The following is a 23,128-nucleotide window of genomic DNA, read 5'->3' on the forward strand; positions in this document are numbered from 1 at the left end:
ACTCTTTTAGTGCGTTCTTTTAATATTGAGTGAGTGTATATAGAAGCTTGTTCAGCGGTTACAGAAGGTATTGTACATTTATACTGTTTTAGATTATATTTTTAAATAAGCACAGTCTGTCTTGACTATGACATGTAAACAGTGTATGTTAATACCAGCTGAGTATTCAACTGATGTGCATAGGTTGGTGGCAGTATGGTGTGATTGATTGATAACTTCAGCAGCTCTGCTCAAATGATACTAGAATTCTAGCACATACATAGTATTGCAGTAATCTCTGTTAGCATAATTGACTGCTATATTAGAGTATATTGACTGCAGCTGAGAGAGGGTGGCGAATATTCTACTTGTGCTCACCTTTAAATTAAACCCAGGCTACCCTTTAAGCTGAAGTAGCTTAACGATTTACAATTTCACATATTGAATTAATTTAAATCATACATCAATCATCATTGTACAGGGGCGGATCCAGGAGTTGGCAAGGGGAGTGGCACAAACAGACTAAGTTGTAAGTGGTTGGGGAGAGCCAGATTCTCTAGTACAGTGCTGCATTTTTGAAGCAACAAATAATCACCTCTTAGTAGTGTCTCACTGTTGATTTTAGCCTTTTTTGCTCTTTCAGTTTTCAGATGGTTGTGAAGTCTTAAACGATATTTAAAAGGCTATGAATGTCTTAAACAAATGCAACACGATAATTATTTTAGAGGCGCTTAGTAAGAACGAAGGTGCTGGGTGACAATTTCACAGCTAGTTTGACTTTGGTTCGCTTTGGTTTCAGGTGAATTTGTAATAAATGCTAGTAAAATGGCGTATTTTCATGAGTTTCTTGGCCCGACAAAGTTTAGTAGCTATTTTAATCAGAAGTATGACTGGCTCCTCCACAAGGTGACTAATGGGGGGCATTTGCCCAAAATGCCCCATCCTGGATCCGCCATTGTTGTATGCACGTACATGCTATCCTGGAGGCTATAGCAAGTTGTGGCTTATTACCTCATGCAATATAGTTACCTGTTCTTGCCAACTTGGTTCTTGTAATCGGTGGGTGATGCTGCTGATGCAGCATGTAGTGTGCCTTATATTAAATTCAGTGGTGGAACAAGGCTTTTATGTAGCTACAACATGCATGGAACATTTCCCCCATCTTGCCTCCAAAGTTTAATGATCTATTATGATTAATGTACCCGGTAAATAGTCTCGCGTGGCCAGACCGCTTTTTTCTCTTTCTGGCAAGTTTGTCATTGGGTAGGGAGAAAAAAGCTTTTTTTTCTCCCTACCCTATGACAAAGAGAAAAAAGCGCTCTGGCCACGCGAGACTACCTGGTAAAGCCGGCAGAGCCTGTATACCAGAACGCTGTGGCTAACCTCCCGGTACCGGTATTTACAAAATCAACATTATAATACCGGTAACGGGATTTTACCCACTGTTTAAAAAGACCGGTAATATACGGAATGCAAAACCGACCGCGTACGGATAGCAAGCATGGCGGAAGAGCGTGACGACGCCGATGGTCAAACTGAGGTCCAGTGTATTGAAACGGAAGTTGAGACTGACTTGGACAGAACGGGCTTTACTGTAGGAGACCTGTTCTTCAATTATGAAGACGTTTCCAAGCGACTGGAGGCTTATGAAAGGGCCACCTTCACAAAGTTTTGGAAACGCGACGCAAGAACAGTAGCAGCCGCCAGTAAACGATTGGCCCGTACCATCAGTCCTTCCCTTAAGTATTATGAAGTCAAGTTTTGCTGCATCCATGGTGGCCAGTCATTTAGACCCCAAGGAAAGGGACAAAGGAACACTTGGTAATGTATCTGTCGTATACACTGTCTAGCTACTGAGTAGCGTATAAATAGCTATATATATACACATCTGTTTATTGAGTTGTGTTGCTGTATGCACCTTCTTTTACAGCCAGCTATGCTTATGTATTCTGTTTTTCTTGTTAAAAGGACCTTCAAGCAAGATTGTCCAGTAAACATATCACTGAGGGCAAATGCAGCTGGTGATGCTTTGGAAGTAAAGAGCTTATGCTTGGAACATAGCCATGACTTGTCTCAGGTAGCCCTACATGTTCTGTGTTACCGTTCTGTACACTGGTCCTTACTGTGATAGGAACTGTTTAACCATCTTCCCCAACAAAGACGTTTACCAAAAGAAGTCAAGGAGAAAGCAGCTAAGTTGCTGGAAATGAAAGCAAACAATAAGCTAGTGCAGCAGACACTTTGTCAGGAAACTGGAAAGGTAATACTACTAAAAGATCTTGCCAACATTAACAATACCAGAAAAAGGCAAGAGACCCGGAATGATTTGAATGCAACTGTCAACTTACTTACTGATAAATATGGTAAGACTGCTATCTCATGTTAGAATTTTGTATTCCCTGATCAATCAGTTATGCAAAATCTGGTCACTTATTTTATAGCAACTTTTAGAATATGTGGTATTGTAATAGTCTAGAATCTCAGACTTGAAAATTTGTGTGCCTATGACTTGTTAGGAACTCCCCAGAATCTAATTTACCATATTCACTTGATTTGTCCTGCCTTGTTTCTAGGAATTGTACCGCACCCTCGAATAGTACTACACTACACTTTTGTAAAATACCTATTATTAGTACTACCATACCTTTAGCATTCATCTCCATCTTGATCAGATGTAAGCAAAGCATTGTCCTCAAAAACTTACACAGCTGTCACACGATCGAAATTCCAGATATTAGTTGACCGTGTAACACAAGGTGTGTCATGTTTAATAATATTGATGGTGCTGTGATGGCCTGAGTGAAAAAGGTTTTGTATATAAACAAATTAGTAGCTATGTGTTGTGATTGTTTATAAAAGGATAATGCTATAGGATGGGTAGTAGTAGGCAGGTTTAAAATATTTGTAGTGCACCCTCATATAGTACTGCAGTGTGGCACTATTTAAAGGGTTCTATCCTTGTTTTTGGGCAGAAAAATAATAGTACCCGTGCGACACAAATCAAGTAAATATGGTATGTACCTAATTAACTTTCCAAGTTTATGACCATGAATTTTAATGTTAGGTGCCAGTGTGGAAGTATTTTGCAACAAAGATAATGAATTTAGAGGGCTGTTCTTTCAAGATCTGCAAATGAGGGAGGCATTTGATGCTTATCCAGAAATTGTGTTTGTTGATGCTACTTACAAGTTGTTGCAACTTGGTGTACCAATATACCTTTTCCTGTGTGAAGATTCAAATGGTCTGAGTGAAGTTGTTGGCGTTGCCATGTTGGTAACTGAGGATGCTGATGGAATGCAGTGGATGGTAGATGCATTTAAGAAGCACAACAGTAGGTGGGAGAAAATCAGAGTTGTGATGGCTGATAAAGACATAGGGGAGCGAGATGTGCTGAAAAAATGTCTACCAAGTGCCAAAATTCTCATTTGTCTGTTTCACACTTTACGTAGTTTCCGTCGAGAAATATCTTGTGATAAGCTTGGAATTTCATCTGGAGCAAGGACTGTGTCTCTAGAATTGATCCAAAAAATGGCTTATGCTAAGTCAGAAGCTGAGTACAATAGCTTGTATGTTCAGTTTCAACGGGATGCTCCTAAACAGGTCCTAGAATACTTTGATGAATGCTGGCATCCAATAAAGGATGAATGGGTAATGGGAATAGCTGCTTGCAGTGGGACCTTTTTAAACACAACTAACAACAGGCTTGAAAGCATTAACGGTAAACTTAAGCAAGTCATCAGCCGTAACAGTTCCCTTGAAGAATTCATTAGTCATTTTTTTGTCATCCTGACTGCATTAAGAACTGAACGTGATCACAAAGCTGCTGTAATGTTTCAGAAGACAAAGGTGCAGCCTTTTTCACAAGGAAGTCCAGAGAGTGAGTATACAAAATTGCTTACATTGTATGCTTCAACATTAGTTCTTAAGCAATTAGAGCTAGCAAAGAAGGTGAAAGAAATCAAAGAAGACAATGGCAGATATATTGTCCAGACATCAGAAGGAGAGAGGACTGTTAGTCTTGAAAAGTGTGCATGTGGCTTCTACTCTTCAATCTGCCTGCCATGTCGTCACATATTTGCTTTACGAATTAAGCTTGGAAAACCACTTTATGATCCAACTGTATGTGAGCAGCGATGGACAACAGCTTACTACAAATCAACCCAGCGAATATTTTCAACTTCCCAAGAAACAGCATCTTTATCAGTTGTGAAGTCATGTAATAAGCGCCGAGCGCTTAGCCAACATGAGAAATATCGTAAAGCTGTAGTTATTTCTTCAGAGTTAGCATCAGTCGCCAGTGTTGCATCACACATACACTTCAAACGTAGACTAAAACTATTAAGAGATCTAACTGATTACTGGAAACGTGGTGAAGAAGTTGGGCTGATTGAGATAAACAGAGGTAGGATCACAATTAGAAGTATTAGTTGAATTGTGACTTTTTTGCAGGCTCATCTGATGAAGCAAGCGAGTATGATGATGATAGTGAAGGAGAAGTTTCTCGCTCTCCTAGTAACACAAGTGAAAATGCAGATTACGAAACAGTGTTTGATAGTCAGCCATCGAGTGTCTTCAATGCGACTAGTGTGTCTAGTCCACCACAGGAAACAGTGGTCAATGCAGTGTCATGTCAGGCAACAGTGGTCAGTGCATCATCCAGTCAGGTGACAGTGGTTAATGCAGTATCCAGTCAACCATTGGCAACAGTGGTCAATGCAGTGTCTAGTCAAGCAGGGGTGGCTAACACAGCGTTCGGTCAACCACAGGTAGTGGTCAATACAGTGTCCAGTCACCCACAGGTAGCGATGGTCAACACAGCATTCAGTCAACCACAGGCAGTGGTCAATACAGTGTCCTGTCAACCACAGGCAGTGGTGGTCAATGCAGCATTCAGTCAACCACAGGCAACAGTGTTTAATGAAAGAAATTGTACTAGTGTTTTGCGAGGTACAATATTTCATGTTTGTATCATAGAGCAGCACAGTGGAACCTTTGTAAGCCAGTCACCTTTGGGCCAAAATTTCTTGGCCTTAGTTGGCAGGTTGTTCTGATTACTGTGTCAATGTCTTACTAGGGGAAATTTAAATTTGGCCTTTTAGAGAGGTGGCCTTTCTATACAGGTGACCACTAAGACAGGTTCTACTGTACAGTACATATGTAACTGGATCTGCGAAAACTGGTCTTATTGCCCAAGACAGAAAGTTTGATTTTTTCACACAAACACAAAGTTTAATGAATGCACTATCAAATTTCACTGTCACAGGCGACCAGAGTAAAGTGGTCTGCTTTAGCTGGCTGCTTTTTTCAAGCACAGTAATGAGCCATACGAGTGGTTTGGGGTCTTGATGGAGCCCTGGCCAACCAGGAGATGGCTGTGTGTGGCTGTACAGCTCTAAAATGGTGGGAAATTTAGCTGTTGACTACTTCAGTGGATGATCTGGAAGGTAAGAAATTGTTGTAAAATGTGTGAAAATTTGGTATGCGTAGCTACCACCATTGGCCAGCTACAACACTCTGAATATTTAAAACTGGCGTTTCTCGATACTTTTAAATGGGCGATAAGACCGGTTTTTCCAGAGATAGTCACATATATGAACAGGCTATTCACATACACTTTATCATAATGCTAATTGTAATCCTTAGCTATGCACATGTACTTGTACACATGTGTGTGTTGAGTGTGCTTTGATTAAGAATGTGATTGTTGCCTTTTTTCCCAAATCCGTCCAATCTGTGGTAGAATATTACATACTGTACTTAAATCTTACAAGGACAAAATAAGCAAACAATGCATAACCAGGAGCTTATGAGCCACCGAAGACGGCGAAGGAGCATGAAACTCGGTTCCATCACAATCCAAATTATGTCATGTTTTTTGAATAAATTGCTACGAGTGTCGCGCACAATTAGTATACGGCGTCAATTAATGAGATTTTACTTTCCTTATATGGAAACTAATCGCTAATGAATTTGGATTTTGATGGCACCCAGCAGGCTACGTAAGTTTCATGCTCCTTCGGCGGCTCATAAGCTCCTGGCATAACTTAGTCCATCATGTATATTAGTTATTTATGTATAGTTCTTTTCTTAAAGATATAAAGGTTCCTTCAGCAATAAAGAAACGGGGACGTCCGAGGGGCAGTGAACTAACAGTAGTGGGTCTTCCAAAGAAGAAAAATAGAAGAGGTGTTGAAGGACCTTGCCCATTCATCCGATTACACACATCTGATAAGGAGAAGGGTGAGCATACATCAGTGCTTGAGCCTGTAAATAGTCGCTGAATATTGTCAATGAATGTTGACTTTTAATTGTTTAGTGATCTTAAATTGGTTTGTTGACAAAGAGGTAATTAATGCCACTAAAAAGGGAATACTTATTGAAGAGAAGGATGTTGAATGTAGGACTGAGCTAGTTCCTAACTCTGTGTTGGATGAAAATGTTGATGTGTGTTTGGTCAGAAAATATTTCTCAACAGATGCATGGATGATTGTTGAAGACATCATCAGACAAAAGAAAAAGAAGACAGTGTGGATATGCAGTGTGTGCCAACACGACCTTCACAGTGACCAATCTGTTTTATGTGATTCTTGTTTGACATAGTTTCATTTTCGATATGTTGGCTTGTCTAAATTGCCCAAGAAGAAACACTGGTTTTGTAGACAGTGCCATGCACATTGACTTCACCAGTTTGAAATGCAGTGAACTTCCTAAATCATGTAACTAATTTTTGGAAGATTTTTTCAGAAGCAGTTATAGCCAAATGATAATTGTCTCATTCTATGCATGGATGTTGGGTAAACAAGTAAATACAGTGGAACCTGTCTAAGCCAGTCACCTTTGGGCCAAAATTTCTTGGCCTTAATATGCAGGTGGCTGCTTTATACTGTTGGATTAATACAGAAATGTCTCACTGTGGGAATTTATAGTTGGCCTTTATAGAGAGGTGGTTTTTCTATAAAGGTGGCCACTAAGACAGGTTCCACTGTATCAGGCATTTCAGCTCATCATATACGTCCATACATTTGCAAACACTGATAGTCAATGTCACAAGTTGATTGGCTTCTGCAAACACTGATAGTCAATGTCACAAGTTGATTGGCTTCTTGATAGTCAAGTTAAGTACCATGTAGTAGTTTGGGGTGTCACCATTCTAACAAAAGTTGCAAACACTGCAGCTATGCTTGTAAACAGCAATAAAGAATGTGTTTTCTGAACCATCAGAATTCTAAATAATACGCATCTGAGACATACCATTTACCTTCTAATTGCAAGACAGCTTATTGTGTAGCCCCTTTAAAACTGATACATTCAGAGTTGAGCCAGAAGTGTTTACATAGCAGATTGCCATAGAGGTGACGGTAATTAGATTTAATAAACATTGGAATTGATGACAGTGGCTACTAGCATTACAAAACACACATTGAAATATAATTTCATTTGCAAAGAGGGCTATTAAAAGGTCAGCTTAAATAACAACATGGTTCTAATCCATGACCTTGACGTTCTTATGTTGTACATGCACAGTATTAATACTTTCATAATTTTTGCATATAGCAAGACAATGCAACCATTGTACAGTAAAATATTTCTACAAATATTGAAACATTAATGAACAGTATAGCATCGAACAGTACTTGTCTCATCATCATAGACCACTATGTCAACCAAACATGTAAGAAAGGTTTGACATAGTATCCTTGCATGATACTGAGCCTGCAAAGCATGAGAACTCACCGGGCATGTAATAGCGGCTACTTGTGTTCATTTTCAAAACTTACGACTGGCTTAAGCAAAGCCAGGTCCTAGGTGATGTGCTCCCAGCATGCAGTTCAACACAGGTAAAAGTCAATCAAAATTTAGCTCTGTATGTTCTGCATGGACCGGCTTCCCAATTGGGGCCCATAGGAATTCAAGTTGAAGTTGGCTGGCATAATTATGCATCTATCAATGTAAAGTCCCACCACTATTATATTATACAAGCTTAAATGGGGGACCGGATTAGTGGGGGGATTGATCACTAACAGGTACAGTAGCTGGGGATTTTTCTTGCTGACTAATACAACAACTCTTGTCGACTAGCTTTATCAACTACAATCCAGTGATGATTAGACACACAGTAGCTACCTCCAGGTAGTGGGGATTCGAATTTTAAATGTGAAAATCCACACCTCTGCTTGTATATAGGCCACTCCAAGTCATACCTTAGTTTCTGGTCACTCCCTAGCCAACAAAAGGATGCGGGCGGGCGGATGATCAGGACTTCAGGACTATCATAGACTCTTACATATACACCAGTAATACTGTAATGTTATTAATTTTGCTAAATTTACCCATTTCATATTGAGTTTACAACCAAGCTTAACCAACATTCTTATAGCATAAGTAGTTAATTATGCTTCTGCAAAATGCACCAGGAAAATTGTTGATGGCTAGCTACACTGCTGAGCACAACAATGTGTAGCTAACACTAAGGAAAGGTCTGCTCATGTAGCTACTTTTGCTTTACAAATGAAATGTTTCATTAGCTACGTCAGGAAATTATTATTTATTAGCTAGCTAATAATAATCCAAAACTATATTAACACATCATCAGAAACTCTTTCAAATGTGAAGTCTTAGCCAACTATATATGCATGCGTTTCCAGCCTTCTATACAGTAAACCTTGAGTACAGTAGCTGTCAAAGTTTTGAGTTGAGTTGTTGAGTGCTCCAGGCTAGTGTTTTTCAGTGATTGTGTGGGAAAGCTAAGTTAATGTTTTAACTAAGGGATGTCATGCATTTGCTAATTTAGGACCATACTTGCAATTATGTAACCATGGAAAAGTTGAAGTTTGAGCTCACCAAATGTTACCGGATTTCTAGTCAGTATATCAGTGATCAGTGATAAGGAAGTCCAAGTTTAGATCCACTAGAAGAGTTACTAGACTAATCATTAGAGGACTACATCTGAATTGTTAGGAAAGTTTAAAGCTATGGTATATCTGATCATTAGGCTAGTGATCAATGCTACATACATACTGTACTGAAGTTACTTACTGGCAACAGAAGCATTACTAATAGCTAGCTATATAGCTAATCAAGGACAAGTCAAAAACGTTATAGTAGTATATGTCTATTCTAGTATTAGAGTTAAGGGTAGTGTGACTGCTCTATTAGAATGCCTGACTGCTCTATTAGAGTATCTCGATCTTTTGCAGTGTTTAAAAATCACTGTCCTTGGTCACGTACACTTAAGCGCTTGTAATATTAATAATAGTCCTCATAAACTGGGGTTCCAGTTTTCCATGCGGGCGGGTGACCAGAAACTAAGGTTTGACTTGGTGTGGCCATAGTGGGGGTGAACATTGATGGAGATAGAGGTAGTACGTATGCACCCACTGTCGCTCTTCACCGGGCTACGTATGAGTTTAATACTTGAACTAACTTACACTAGGGTCGCGAACCACGAGATATCAACTTCAGCCTTATTCTGAATTTCACAACACCATTGCCACGAGTAGTTTCTTGAGGACACAGGATACCTGGAGATAGTGCAGTCCGTATATTATTACCGGTATTTTAAAATAGTGGGTAAAATCCCGTTACCGGTATTATAATGTTGATTTTGTAAATACCGGTACCGGGAGGTTAGCCACAGCGATACCCGAAGGCCTTATAAAGGCCTAAGACGTTTATATTAACTGCACTAAGTAGCTATGTTTGAAAAGTAGCTAGGACTAGTGCATGGAACCTTGTTTTTCTCCCATCCTGTTTCATTCTGGCAAAATTGATTCATCCCACGTTAACCACTCTAATGAGAACACATTGGTACGAATTTACTAGTCTAGACTACTGAGCTATTTCCACATGATCGGGCTTGCACGTGACATCAATGCTAATACAGAAAATGGAGGTGGTTTCTAGTCTGTGTCTCCTGTTTTTAACTGGTAAGACAGTTCATGTGTCACTGGTACATGTTCACGTAGCTAGCAGGTATATATTTGGCATACATACCGCAGCATAGCTACACGCACTCGGCGTTCACAGAGTACCACAAACGCACTCAGTAGGTAGGTGAGGTAAAGGCCAGCCATATCGAAGACAAACTGCATCTCGAAAATCACTCTCGTGGTATGAAAAACCCCCATTGGTAGTAGTCAACCAACTGGATGCTCCCTTCAAACTAGCAAACTCTCTACTGCAAATCCAAGGGGTGAAGAGCAGCAGCCAGCTCCTCAGAACTGTGATGATTTTTAAGATGACTTCATGCTTCAATACACGTTGTTCGTTGAGTGCATTGACAGTAAACTCAGCTATCTGCTCCACAAGTAGAGATATTAATGGACTGGTCACTTTTAGTGAAGAACCGAATTATTGAACAACCCAAGATACACAAGGGTTAACACCAAGACCGCCCAGTCACAAAGGTAGTGAAAGCAATTGTCTTTCAAGATCACTGAACACACACACTTAGCAGTTAAGGTGGGCAGTAACTGCATATGTGTATAATGTTCTCAGAGGCGGTTTTAGGGAGGTTTCTGGAGTTTCCAGAAACCCCCTCTGGTATAACGCACGCCCCTACGATTTTTCTGGGTGATAAAAAAATACAGAGAGTTATACATACTGTATTATACTATAGCTCTTTTTGTATTGGCAAACTTCATACTTTTACCTCTGAAATCATCACAGCTTTGGCGACATTTTTTTTTTGGTCTTCAACCTGCAGCTAGGCTAAAGTTGCAATTCCAGAGAACTAGAAACCCCCTCTGAAATTTCTAGATCCGCCCCTGGTTCTAAGAGAGAAAGTACCTCATTAATATTGGGTAAGGTTCTGAATAAGTAAATCCATCTTCCAAATAATCCGTGGTATAGTTACTTGACTCTAGCTCCTGTGCACAAGTAGCTATACTTTTTTCTTGTGGCACTCAAGGCATTGTTAATGCTTATTAGACTAATATGTCTGGTTTAGTATTGCTATTTGCTTCCAGTGTTGGGGTAACCTAGTAAGTAACGCTTTATGTTATAATTATTACTTTTGTGGTAACGAAGTAATAAAACGAAATATGCTGTAAAAACAGGTAATATAACTCAAGTTATTTACTTGCAAATGTAACTCGTTACCTAAGTAATGAAGTTACTGTACTGAGTCTAATATTACGTAATATTATTACTTTAAGTAACGAAGTTACTAATCTCATTAGTAATACACTGAATAACAACTAGCCACTACGATGTAACGAAGCCTACTGAATGAAGCGTATTTGCCAGTTTCTCCAAGATTTGCAGCAATGCAATCATGTCACGTAATAAAGTGGTAGTTTCACACGTGACAGCTTAAGGCTGCGGCCCTCAAAAAGGCTATGGTGAAAAAAGATGTGAAATCCAAGGTGGCGTCCAAGAAATGGCTGTGATGGTAGGTTAATGGTAAAAATTTTAATAACGACAATTCAGGTGAATTTGGTACCGCTTGGTCTTGGCACAAAATTCACCTGAATTGTCGTTATTAAAATTTTTACCATTAACCTACCATCACAGCCATTTCTTGGCCGCCACCTTGGATTTCACATCTTTTTTCACCATAGCCTTTTTGAGGGCTGCACTCTTTTTTTACAGTTTGGCTGTTTTGGATTAGATTTCACTTCTTTTTGTAATTCCGGCTTTGGGGCTTTAGTAACCTGTATTTTTTTCTTAACCACAGGAAGAAGAAAATGATAAAGAAGATTGTAAATACTAATCTAATCCAAAACAGCCAAGCTGTAAAAAAAGTGTGTGGCCCTCAGAAAAGCTATGGTGAAAAAAGATGTGAAATCCAAGGTGGCGGCCAAGAAATGGCTGTGATGGTAGGTTAATGGTAAAAATTTTAATAACGACAATTCAGGTGAATTTTTGTGCTACTTCACAAAATTCACCTGAATTGTCGTTATTAAAATTTTTACCATTAACCTACCATCACAGCCATTTCTTGGCCGCCACCTTGGATTTCACATCTTTTTTCACCATAGCCTTTCTGAGGGCCGCACACTTTTTTTACAGCTTGGCTGTTTTGGATTAGATTTCATTTCTTTTTGTATTTGTATACCCCAAAGCCGGCCTATGGCCAGCTTTGGGACTTTTTTAACCTATGTTTTTTTCTTTACTACAGGAAGAAGAAAAGATGAAGTAGATGTACTTTAAATATTTTATCAGTAAATGTACAAATTATATATACTGTATAATACATATGTGACCGGATTTGTGAAAAGGGGTCTTCCACACACATCCAATTTGCCAACTTTGACAATTGATAACTTCAGATTGGAAACAGCTATTGCCTTGAATTTTGGACAGTGGTGAGCACCACTATAGCTGAATACGTGGTGAAATTTTCAGGTTAATATGTTACATGAACACTGAGTTATGGTCTCCAACGGTTACGGAATTGGATGTGTGTGGAAGACCCCTTTTCGCAAATCCGGTCACATAATATTATATTGATTACAGAAATCTCCATGGTGGTTTCTTTGTAACTGAACACTCTACAAGGTGACTTCTTCTAATTGCTCTCTCTACAGGGTGAATTGTTTGTAGCTGAACGATCTACAAGGTAACTTCTTCTAGCTGATCTCTCTACAGGGTGATGTGTTTGTAGCTGAATTCTGTATAGGTGATTTGTTTGCAGCTGAGCTCTTTACAGAATGGTTTCTTTGTAGCTGAACTCTCTAAAAGGTAACTTCTTCTAACTGATCTTTCTACAGGGCAATTTGTTTCTGGCAGAAATTTCTACAGGGTGATTTCTTTGCAGCTGAACTCTCTACATGGTGGTTTCTTTGTAGCTGAAATCTCTACAAGGTAATTTCTTCTAGCTGATCTCTCTACAGGGAGATTTGTTTGTAGCAGAACTCTCTACAAGGAAACTTCTTCTAGCTGATCTCTCTACAGGGAGATTTGTTTGTAGCTGAACTCTCTATACGTGATTTGTTTGCGGCTGAATTCTCTACATGATGGTTTCTTTGTAGCTGAACTCTCTACAAGGTAACTTCTTCTAGCTGATCTCTTTACAGGGTGAATTGTTTGTAGCTGAACGATCTACAAGGTAACTTCTTCTAACTGATCTCTCTACAGGGTGATTTGTCTATAGCTGAACTCTCTACAAGGAAACCTCTTTTAACTGAGCTCTGTACAGGGTGAATTGTTTGTAGCTGAACTATCTACAAGGTAACTTCTTCTAGCTGATCTCTCTACAGGATGATTTGTTTGTAGCTGAACTATCTACAAGGTAACTTCTTCTAGCTGATCTCTCTACAGGGTGATTTGTTTGTAGCTGAATTCTGTATAGGTGATTTGTTTGCAGCTGAGCTCTTTAAAGAATGGTTTCTTTGTAGCTGAACTCTCTACAAGGTAACTTCTTCTAGCTGATGTATCTACAGGGTCACTAGTTTGTAGCTGAATTCTCTACATGGTGGTTTCTTTGTAACTGAACTATCTATAAGGTGACATCTTCTAGCTGATCTTTCAACAGGGTGATTTGTTTGAAACCGAACTCTCTACAAGAAAACTTCTTCTAAATGATGTCTGAACAGGGTGAATTGTTTGTAGCTGAACTCTCTACAGGGTGATTTGTTTGTAGCTGATCTCTATACAGGTTACTTATTTCTAACTGATCTCTTGAATTCTGTTCAGGGTGACTGTTCTATTAGGATGACTGCTCTATTAGAGTATCTCGATCTCGCACTTGCTACACCAAGTTGGATTTCGTGTTATAACTCCGTGGCTTTAAGTCTGATTTTTCTACACCATTGAAGAGCCTTTCTAAGATGATAACTCCATCTGTACAGCGATGTTCAAAGCATTACCCCAAGTGGTTTATCTGGTAGGCGTGGCAAGCATAATAATAATAATAATAATAATAATAAAATTAGCTAATCTCGATTGCATAATTGTTACACACTGTTGGTTTTTTCGCTGTATCTTCCTGGTTTTTAGCTCGATTTCTTTTAAACCACAAAAGGGTTGAGGTTCAATAGTTAACCTATTCACCCACCGATTTTCAGCTTCTTCCCATACGCGGTTTACCCTGTAGGCGTGACAACATATTGGTGTTATTTTTCGTGCATAATCGCTCATAACTCTTTGCCTGTTTATGGTATTCCAGCCAAAGTTGGTACAGAGATGCCCCTTTATACCCCCCTTCTGTTTGCCAAATTTCAAGGCAATCGGATAACGTGTTCGCGTTTTATAGCAGTTTTGTAAATGTGCGAAAAGAGGAAGAAAAATAAGAAAAAAAACACGAAGAAACTAAGCCAATTTTTGAAGTCGCATATCTCAGGAATGCCTGAAGCGATTTCGCTCAAATTTGGAATGTGAAGTACTGAAGTTGGAGGGAATGTACATAGCAAAATTTGTCTTGTTTCATCAAGGCAGCACAGAGCTACGGAGGTGCGACAATTGCGTTTTCTTTCTTCCTGTCAATATACTCACGGGGTTGCGCGCCGGCTTCTTGGGCCGCACGACACACTACCGTGTGTCTTGATTCTGATTTTATCAGTAAATGTACAAATTATATATATATATATAATACATATAAATTATTTATTATTCCCTACGGATAACTTGTTTGCAGCTAATCTCTCTACTGGGTGACTTGAAATGCAGCTGAACTCTCTACAGGGTGATTTGCTTGTAGATGAACTCTCTATCTACAGGTAATTTGTTTCTAGCTGTTCTCTCTACAAGGTGACTTGTTTCTAGTTGATCTATCTTTTTTTGTAGCCGATCTCTCTACAGGGTAACTTGTTTACACAGTAGCTGAACTCTCTACAAGGTGACTTGTTTGTAGCTGAACTCTCTACGTGTTGGTTTCTTTGTAGCTTAATTCTCTTCACGGTGATTTGTTTGCAGCTTAACTCTCTACATAGTGGTTTCTTTGTAGCTGAACTCTCTGCAGCGTGATCTTTTCATAGCTGAACTCTCTACAGGGTGATCTGTTTGCAGCTGAATTCTCTACATGGTGGTTTCTTTGTAGCTGAACTCTCTACAAGTTAACTTCTTCTAGCTGATCTCTCTACAGGGTAGTTTGTTTGCAGCTGAACTCTTTTACATGATAGTTTCTTTGTAGCTGAACTCTCTACTAAGCAACTTCTTCTAGCTGATCTCTCTACAGGGTGACTTTTTGTAGCTGAACTATCTGCAGGGTGATTTGTTTGTAGTTAAACTCTCTACAAGGTGATCCTTCTAGCTGATCTTTCTACAGGATGAATAATTTCTAGCTGATCACTGGATGACTTGTTTCTAGCTGATCTCTCTATAGGGTGACTTGTTTCTAGCTGAACTCTCTATAGGGTTAATTGAACTCTCTACAGGGAGATTTGTTTGTAGCTGATCTCTCTACAATATGATTTGTATCTAGCTGATCTCTCTTTAGGGTAACTTGTTTGTAGCTGAATTCTTTACAGGATGGTTTCTATATAACTGATCTCTCTACAGGGTGACTTGTTTCTAGCTGATCTCTCTACAGGGTGATTTGTTTGTAGCTGAACTTTGCAACTGAACTCTCTACATGGTGGTTTCTTTGTAGCTGAATTCTCTACAAGGTGACTTCTTCTAGCTGAACTCTCTTCAGTGTGACTTGTAATTATACAGCGATATATTTGTAGCTAAACTCTCTACAGGGTGACTTGCTTGTAGCTGAACTGTCTACAATATTAACTGGTTGCTGCTGAACTCCCTACAGCATGACTTGTAATGTAATAGAAATCTGTAATGGAGTAAGTCATGAACTAGCTGAATGCTCTATTAGGGTGACAGTTCTATTAGATTATCTCGATCTCACATTTTCTACATGGAGTTGGCTTTGGAATCATAACTCAGTGGTTTGTAATCCGATTGTTCTGTACTACTGCAAGGACTTTCTACGATGAATATTCCAGGTACATACCCATTTTCAGCTTACTACTCTAAGCGGTTTGCCTGGTAGGCATGAAAATTATTGTATTTTTATTCACGAATCTTGATCGCGCAATTGTTACACATCTTTGGTTTCGTGTCATACCTCCATGATCTGTCTTTTGATTGCTTTCAAACCACCAACAGGCACTCCTACAATGGTTGCTCTATCCACAAAAGGATTTTCAACTCATTCCATAAAGTGGTTTACCCTGTAGGCGTGACAACAAATTGATCTTGTTTTGTGCGAATAATTGGTCATAAATCCTCCTTAACCGTTCATTGGATTTGTATTGAATTTGATACTAGGATTCGCCTTTGGACTGCCTTCCTGAATGCAAATCTCAAGGCAATCGGAGTACGTGTTTGCTTTTTATAGCAAGTTTTGCAAGTGTGAGGAAAATTTACCAGAAGAAATTTGGTAACCTTTTCTGTACTTCTCTTGAATCATTTGTGTTGGACATTATAATTTCCTGCTCTCTTAGAGTATCTTGATCTAGTAAGAATAGTCCACTAGATTTTCAAGAGATTACCCCTCTGCTGACTGTTATGCCATAATGTAGCTTATAGCTCATGATGTATAATACTCAGCATTGGGGGTAACATGTTACTTATGTAATGCATTATGTAATATTATTACTTTTGTGGTAACTAAGTAGTATAACGAAATATGCTATAAAAACAAGTAATATAACTCACTTTACTTACAAAAGTAACGTGTTACCTAAGTAATATAGTTACTGTAACGAATCTAATATTACATAATATTATTACTGAAGTACCGAAGTTACTAATCTCGTTAGTGATCCACTGAGTAACGCCTAGCCACAATGAGCAGTGAAGCCTACACCAGCTTCTTACTTATAACCAAGAATTGCACATTGTCCAACAACGCAATCATGTCACGTGATAAGGTGCTAGTTTCACACGTCACAGCTTAAGGCTGTGGACATAAAGTAATATAATATGTAATATTATTATAGTTACTTTATTTTATGGGTAATATGTAACTGAAACTAAATAGTTCAGTTGCAAGTAATATGTAATATGTAACTAGTTACTTTTACAAAGTAACTGTCCCAACACTGATAATACTCAAATCTACAAAGGTGTTGTGTGTTTCCTATAAATACAAGGAAAAAGCTATGAGAAATCACAAGACTGTAATAATGTAGTAGCTATATACCAGTTACAAAAGCAGTCTGCTTACATGTATACTGACTTATTGCTACCACTGTGCCATTTTAGGTATGATTTGTGCAGCCAAGGGATCTAATGGAACAAGTAAGACACTACTTAAATCTATTATGCAGATATTTTATTATTCACTATAATATTATATGTACATAATATTTTCACATGTAGATATTATCACCTTCAACCAGTCAACATACAGTGTTAATGAAGGTGATGGACCAGCACAACCTGTACTAGTTCTCAGTAACCCATCATCAACTAATATTACTGTACAAGTTAGAGATACTCAGAGTACTGCGATTGGTAAGCAAAGTAACATCATCACAAAATCTTAATAATGGTAATATTGTTACAGGAGGAGGTGTTGATTATGATCCTGGACCATACACTGTCACATGTCCTGCTGGAGTGACCAGTGTTCCATTTGATGTTCCAATAAATGATGATAATATATTGGAAAATGATGAAGAGTTTACTCTATCTATTTTGCAACATACACTACCTGATGGTGTTATTCGTGGTAGTGCTGGTCAAGCCATAGTGACTATAGTGGATAATGATCGTAAGTACTTTAATGGAATTTGATGATTCATGTGGGCATAAGATTATGTAATTGCTAAAAAAAGTACTTATTCTACATATGGTTCATTGCACAGCTAAAATCAATGATTGATATAAGTTAACTAATTTAACTTTGAAGGTAGATGGTGGGTGCATACAGTAAAAGAAGCAGCTAAACTATGGAAGTAATGACATAGGTGCCAACAAAGCTGTACCCAACTTGTCATTGTTTGTGACCAGATCTGTGAAAAGGGGTCTTATAGCCTTAATTTCCAATTGTGTGTACATGGCAATCCATAACCTGAATTCTGAATATGGTACCACCCTGAAATTTGGTCACATTACACTCCTAACATAGCACTATTTCGTAGTGGAATATGAAGGTGACCGGATAAAACTCAAGGAGTTATAAGAAGTCAAACTTAGGAATTTCGAAAGGTTATAAGGACCCTTTTCACAGATCCGGTCACATTTTTAGCTGTAATAAGTACAATGCACGCACCTTATCAAGACACATGCAGTAATAGTGTGTTGTACTGCCAACGAACAGAGAAGTGTGTAATACAGTGACCACGTGTTCACACATTCATAACTCAGTAGTGCCTAAATGAAAATTAAAAGTTACTATGTAAATGTCTTCGGGTTCCAGGGGGGAGGGCACCTCATATTCCAAATTTTAAGCTAAATATCATTAAAACATTTATTTTCTTGAGTATGTCTCTCCTGCATGGTCTCCATCTACCGAACTCAATATATTCTGAAACAAGAAATGGTTCAAAAAAGAGTTGCAAGATTTGTAATGAACTAGACATTTATCAGTCTCAAGTATTACCAAACAGCTAGGATGGCCAATGCTTAAATGGCAAAGAAGTGAAGTAAAAGCAATAATGGTGTACAAGATACTGAACAATTCCATATTTTTATAGGCCATAACTTAGAATATAACACTAACCATACCTGGGACCACCCATTCATTATAGTCACATTGTCAATGCTTACCATTACTCATTTTTCCCTTCAATAGAACAATCTGCCAGTGGAATTTGTCACTTCTGGTAAAATCGGAAACTATAAAATATTTTTTTTAAACCAAGCGCACGCCCACAGCCGGCCGAAAGGCCGGCTGTGGGCGTGCGCCTGGTTTACTGAAATTATTTTCCTAAAAGTGTGTGTACCTATTTACCTATCTACTTATCTACCTATCTATGTTTGTCCGTACGCACCCACGTGAGCAAAATCGTTTAATAACGGTAAAAGCAGCTTTTACATAAGAAGTAAAAGTGAAATGAAGTCTGTATTAAACTTCTGCACAGGTGAACTTTGCTCTGAGGTGGTTTCTTTTCGGCGGACTGAAATACGGGTGTGGCGATTTTCCTCAGACTACCTTCCCCTTGGGGTTTTCAGGCGTTTAACAACTGAAAAACAACGGTACAGGCCTCGTACACTACCAGGAATAGCCTATCGCTTCGAGTTGAAAGGGGGCGTATCCCGTACGTACGCGAATGAAAATGAAGAACAGGTTTGAGGCTTTGTCGAGAAAATTTTTGGGAAAAAACACGTTAGTCACACTATAAAACAATTTAGAAGATAGTTCTGTTCGTAATATGTTGGTAAAAGCGGTTTGTTTAACAAATGCTTCCTTAGCAATACATAGCAACGTAATTGAACGAATTACGGAAATTTCATGAATTACAAAATACAAGAATTAGCTAATAATATTATTGCACAACCCAAAACTACCCTATTGTAAAGTAGTAATACATAGTTGGTTAATTCATAGTAGCATATACTGTCTATAGTTAATTCCAGATGAGTTAGCTAGCTGCATGGCGCCTGGTTTTTAGAAGTAGCACAACATCAACTTGTTTTATAACTGAATGTATAAGTACAATGTACCATGATACCGTCAGTAATCCTAAAGTTTTTCAATGTCTGTTTACATAGGCAATTTTAAGAGGGGGCGGGGAGGCGGTCCTGTTGAAAATGAAGTTTAAAAAACCTTTGATTATCTATCAAAAAAAAAAAAGTAAATAAAATAAAAACGTAGTGGAACAAGAGAGATTATCTATACCCGCAGATGTACTACTAGACAGTAAATCACTGTACTTCTGTAACCATGACTGAAATAGGGATTAAATGTTCATTATTGTATCTGTAAGTAAGTATAGCAACCACTCTTGTTTCACTATTTTAGCTATACCCTTGTTTCACTACTTTTTTCCTTTAATTGTTGATCCAATTTAAAATTCCTTGTACTTGTTTTTTTTATTAGGACTACTGAACCCTCACATACTACATCAAAAGAAATAATTGGTCTTGATGGCCTTGAGGGTTAAATTTCTTGATCCCTACTTGATTCCAAATGGCCGAAATTTTGAAAACAGATACTTGAGAATTTGTTATTTGAAGTCAGTTCTGTTGTTCAAGTCAAACCACAAAAAGGAAACTAATGAAGGACATAGTCTTTCTCCCAAGTAGAATCATATTTTGAATTTGTTTTAACTGGTGTAAAATACAGTGTGGGTCAAAATGTAACTCTGTGCATGGGTTTTGAACTATTCTGCCTGGTTGAAAGGTGCTTGCATTGTCAAGATTTTGACATACTATAGTATGTTCACGTTGAGCTGAATCCTGAAAAACAGCTAAAACTTAAAAGTGGATTTTTTCTTAATAGAGTTAACATTTCAGCCAACCAGATGATTATTGGTAGCAGCAAAGGTGTCAACAACAGACATGTACGGTTTGGTTCCATTACAAGTCCGGGAAAGGGCTTGTTACGGTACTGACAACGATTCAACTCTAAATAATGCCTGATCGCCCTCTGGGGCGCGTGCACTTAAATATTATTATTCTCATCACACACCCTCCCATGAAAAGAGGGTTGGTACAACAAAACAAATGGCCTAAATACAATAAAATTACATGAACTGCCTAAAAATACCAGTAAAACCATAAATTCACACATTACAACAATATTATACCAGTGTCAAAGTCCTCGCGATAATGCATCTGCAACAACGTTGTGCTTTCCTGGGATGTGGTGTATGTTGAGGGTGTACTCCTGTAGCATTAAACTCCACCTCAATAGACGCTGGTTACGATTCTTTACGCGATTAAGGAAAACCAAAGGATTGTGATCCGTGAAAATGTCTATAGGGAACTGGGCTGGTGTTATGTAGAACTCAAATTGCTGTAGAGCTGATATCAATCCCAATGCCTCTTTTTCGCTAGTGGAGTAGTTTCTCTGAGCGGCATTAAATTTCTTCGAGAAATAACAGATTGGATGTTCTAACTTGTGTACATCCTCTTGCATCAGAACAGCCCCCATTCCCAAATCACTTGCATCCACATGTATCATGAATGGCTTCTCGAAGTCTGGCATCGCTAGTATTGGGGCTGAGGTGAGAAGCCTCTTTATTTTAGAGAAAGCTTGCTGCTGGTCATCTTTCCACACAAAGCTGTGTTTCTTCTGAAGGAGTCGGGTAAGAGGTTCAGCCACAACTGCAAAGTTCTTGCAAAACTTCCGATAGAAGCCTACCATGCCCAAGAAACTCATTAGTTGATTCTTGCTACTGGGTCTAGGAAAGTTCATTATTGCCTCTACCTTGGCATGAATGGGTTTAATTCCCCCTCTACCAACAACATGGCCTAAGTAAGTTACACATGCCTGACCAAATTCACTCTTGGCTAAATTGACAGTGAACTGAGCTTGCCTGAGCCGCGTCAAAAACTGCTGAATCCGCTGCAGGTGCTGCTCCCAGGTATCACTAAAAATAACGATGTCGTCAATGTACCCTTCATATCCTTCTAGGCCGGCAAGAACTCGGTGGATCATTCTCTGAAATGTTGCTGGCGCATTCTTTAACCCGAAAGGCATCACTTTATACTGAAAGAAACCAGTAGGTGTCACGAATGCTGTTACTTCCTTTGCGCGAGGTGTTAAGGGAACCTGCCAATATCCCTTCAGAAGATCAAACTTGCTAACGTACTTGGCACCACCAATCTTGTCTATGCAGTCCTCCACGCGGGGAATGGGGTATGAATCCGCTTTAGTGATCAGATTCACCTTGCGGAAATCAGTACAAAATCTGTAACTTCCGCCCCCCTTTGGAACGAGCACGCAGGGAGAACTCCATTGACTCTGGCTTGGTTCTATAATATGGTTAGCCAACATGTACTCAATCTCCTGTCTCACCACTTCTAGCTTCAATGGGTTGACCCGATACGGGTGCTGCTTAATGGGACTAGCATCTCCAACATCTACATCATGAACTGCTAAGGTAGTCTGCTTCGGCACATCTGGAAATAAGTCCACAAACTCCAAGAGCAGGGAAGAAAGTTGAGTCTGCTTGGAATCTGTAAGGTGCTGCATCTTCACTTCTAAGTTGGCTAAAACACCAGAGTTCTTCAGCTTGACGCTATCTCCTGTCATGTCCTTACCCAGAGGGAACTCTTCCCTTTCTGGTGGCTTCTCAACAGCTACCATCAAAGTTGGGTGAACGTCTTGGCTCTGTGTTGGAGCCTTCTCCCAGTACGGTTCAACATATTGACATGACAAAGGCGATGAGTCTTACGTCTGTCAGGGGTACTGATGACATAATCAACATCATTCACTTTCTTCAATATCAAATAAGGACCAGAATACCTGGCCTGAAGTGTGTGATTCTTAAGTGGCAACAATACCAGAACTTTGTCGCCTACATTGAAAGTGCGTAATTTTGCTTTCTTGTCATACCAGAACTTCATCTTGGTTTGGGCAGATTTCAAGTTCTTCTGAGCGAGTTCGCCAGCAGCTGTAAGCCTGGTACGGAGGGCCGAAACCTGATCCAGCAGGTTTGTGGGAGGTTCTTCTGTAAGCCAGCCTTCCTTCAATAGCTTTAAAGGGCCGCGGACTGTCCGGCCAAAAACTAATTCAAAAGGACTGAAGCCCAATGATTCCTGGACAGCTTCTCGCACGGCAAAAAGTAACAAGTGAATCCCCTGGTCCCATTGCTTCTCAAATTGAGAACAGTACGCGCGAATCATAGTTTTCAGAGTCTGATGAAAGCGTTCAAGTGCTCCTTGGGTCTCAGGGTGATAAGTAGAGGATTTGCATTGCTTAATCCCTAATTGGTGTGTAACCTGTTGCATGAGACTAGACATAAAATTGGAGCCTTGATCAGACTGTATCAGGGAAGGTAGGCCAACAAGGGTGAAAAACTTGACAAGAGACTCGGCTATTCGGGGTGCCTTAATGTTACGAAGAGGGATAGCCTCTGGAAAGCGTGTAAATCTGCACATAATTGTGAGCAAATACTGGTTACCTGACTTAGTCTTTGGTAAAGGACCAACACAATCAATAATGACCTGACTGAAAGGCTCACTACACACTGGGATGGGTTTAAGAGGTGCCACTGGAATCGTTTGATTAGGTTTACCAACCTTCTGACATACATGACAACACTTACAAAATTCGGAGACGTCCTTCCTTAGATGTGGCCAATAGAAATGG

The 23,128-nt window shown here is 39.2% G+C and overlaps 3 protein-coding genes across 7 annotated transcripts in view; 2 read left to right on the forward strand and 1 right to left on the reverse strand.

Moving 5' to 3' along the window:
- Positions 1-23,128, reverse strand: part of LOC136267080 (uncharacterized) — a 341,703-nt gene that overhangs the window by 220,096 nt on the left and 98,479 nt on the right. The gene's annotated exons all lie outside the window — the stretch shown is intronic.
- LOC136267078 (zinc finger SWIM domain-containing protein 3-like) lies at positions 1,380-6,746 on the forward strand. 5 transcript variants are annotated; one of them, XM_066062139.1, is made up of 8 exons: positions 1,382-1,800; positions 1,948-2,056; positions 2,111-2,342; positions 3,044-4,381; positions 4,429-4,926; positions 6,073-6,219; positions 6,296-6,324; positions 6,455-6,746. In XM_066062139.1, the coding sequence occupies exons 1-8, from the start codon at positions 1,481-1,483 to the stop codon at positions 6,464-6,466; spliced, it is 2,685 nt and encodes an 894-aa protein (XP_065918211.1). In that variant the 5' UTR covers positions 1,382-1,480; the 3' UTR covers positions 6,467-6,746. The 5 variants fall into 5 exon arrangements, 3 of the variants coding, with proteins under 3 accessions (XP_065918210.1, XP_065918211.1, XP_065918208.1); XR_010706497.1 differs by lacking the exons at positions 6,296-6,324; positions 6,455-6,746 and adding an exon at positions 5,289-5,423 and having other exon boundaries at positions 1,380-1,800; positions 6,073-6,084; XR_010706496.1 differs by lacking the exons at positions 6,296-6,324; positions 6,455-6,746 and adding an exon at positions 5,294-5,423 and having other exon boundaries at positions 1,381-1,800; positions 6,073-6,209.
- The window catches only part of LOC136267075 (adhesion G-protein coupled receptor V1-like), an 84,257-nt gene continuing 70,963 nt past the window's right edge, over positions 9,835-23,128 (forward strand). The window contains exons 1-4 of the mRNA XM_066062132.1: positions 9,835-9,905; positions 17,128-17,163; positions 17,245-17,379; positions 17,432-17,638. Coding sequence (XP_065918204.1) covers positions 9,851-9,905; positions 17,128-17,163; positions 17,245-17,379; positions 17,432-17,638 — 433 coding nt within the window. The 5' untranslated portion in view covers positions 9,835-9,850. The remainder of the gene's footprint in view (positions 9,906-17,127; positions 17,164-17,244; positions 17,380-17,431; positions 17,639-23,128) is intronic.

This window comes from Dysidea avara, chromosome 9 (genome assembly GCF_963678975.1).
Source record: "Dysidea avara chromosome 9, odDysAvar1.4, whole genome shotgun sequence".
Lineage (NCBI taxonomy): Eukaryota > Metazoa > Porifera > Demospongiae > Dictyoceratida > Dysideidae > Dysidea > Dysidea avara.